At 33.5% G+C, this 1,080-nt stretch overlaps 1 protein-coding gene across 1 annotated transcript; it reads left to right on the forward strand.

The window, feature by feature from the left end:
* Positions 1-3: 3 nt before the first annotated feature.
* Positions 4-661, forward strand: LOC108356937 (heat shock 70 kDa protein-like; the record flags this gene model as incomplete). The annotated part of the gene is made up of 2 exons (XM_017608037.1): positions 4-54; positions 122-661. Coding segments are annotated over 2 exons (591 nt in total), but the record flags the coding sequence as incomplete, so codon positions are not given.
* Positions 662-1,080: the final 419 nt, after the last annotated feature.

Below are 1,080 nucleotides of genomic sequence, written 5' to 3' on the forward strand. Positions count from 1 at the left end.
CCAGTGCAAAAGGCGCTGAGAGATGCTAAGCTGGATAAAAGTCAGATTGACGAAGTTGTTCTCGTCGGTGGCTCGACGCGCATTCCTAAAGTGCAGAAACTGCTTCAAGACTTTTTNTCAGATTGACGAAGTTGTTCTTGTCGGTGGCTCAACGCGCATTCCTAAAGTGCAGAAACTGCTTCAAGACTTTTTCAATGGAAAACGACTGAACAAGTCGGTGAATCCTGATGAAGCGGTCGCCTATGGAGCTGCAATTCAGGCGGCAATTCTAGGCGGCGACAATTCACTGCCCCTGTTGCAGGATCTTCGACTGACTGACGTGACGCCCTTTTCACTCGGAATTGAAGTCAAAACTGACGACATGGCAATTGTCGTTGACCGCAATACTACAATTCCGGTTCAAAAAAATCAAACATTTGTGACTCAGTTTGACAACCAGACTGTTGTTGCGTTTAATGTCTATGAAGGAGAACATGCGAAAACTACTAAAAATAATTTGTTGGGCCATTTTATGATTCAAGGCGTTCCACCGGCTCCAGCAGGTTATGAAATGTTTGATGTCACTTTTGACATTGACAAAGATGGCATACTTAACGTTGCAGCGGTAAATAAAAGTACTAAAAAACAAAACAATATTACAATTGTTTTGAACTGGAAATAATAAAAGATNACTGGAAATAATGCAATTTAAAACTTTTGTTTTTAAAACTAAATTTTTAATAAAAAAACTTAAAATTTACTTAAACAAAAATGCTATATTTAAGTTTGTTTTATACATAACAAATTAAAAAAATTTACTTTTAAAATTCAAGTTGTTAAAAAACATTATTGTTTTTTATTTTACAAATTAATTTACAAATCAAGTGTTAACATTAATAAAATTAACTTAAATTAAAGTTTACGGTTAAAACATTGCAGCAACAAATTTCCTACGAAACGTTTTTCTTACTCATATGACAAACACAATAAAATGTTTTATATGTTTTATCAATTTTATATTTTTTTTATCAGCACAAAGTTCCTTGTTTTGCGGTTTGCAAAAATTTGTTTTTTACATTAAAGACAATCATTTACTCTGTG

The sequence above is a fragment of the Rhagoletis zephyria genome, unplaced genomic scaffold (genome assembly GCF_001687245.7).
Source record: "Rhagoletis zephyria isolate East Lansing unplaced genomic scaffold, Rhagoletis_zephyria_1.1 Rzeph_scaffold_67796, whole genome shotgun sequence".
In the NCBI taxonomy this organism is placed as follows: Eukaryota; Metazoa; Arthropoda; class Insecta; order Diptera; family Tephritidae; genus Rhagoletis; species Rhagoletis zephyria.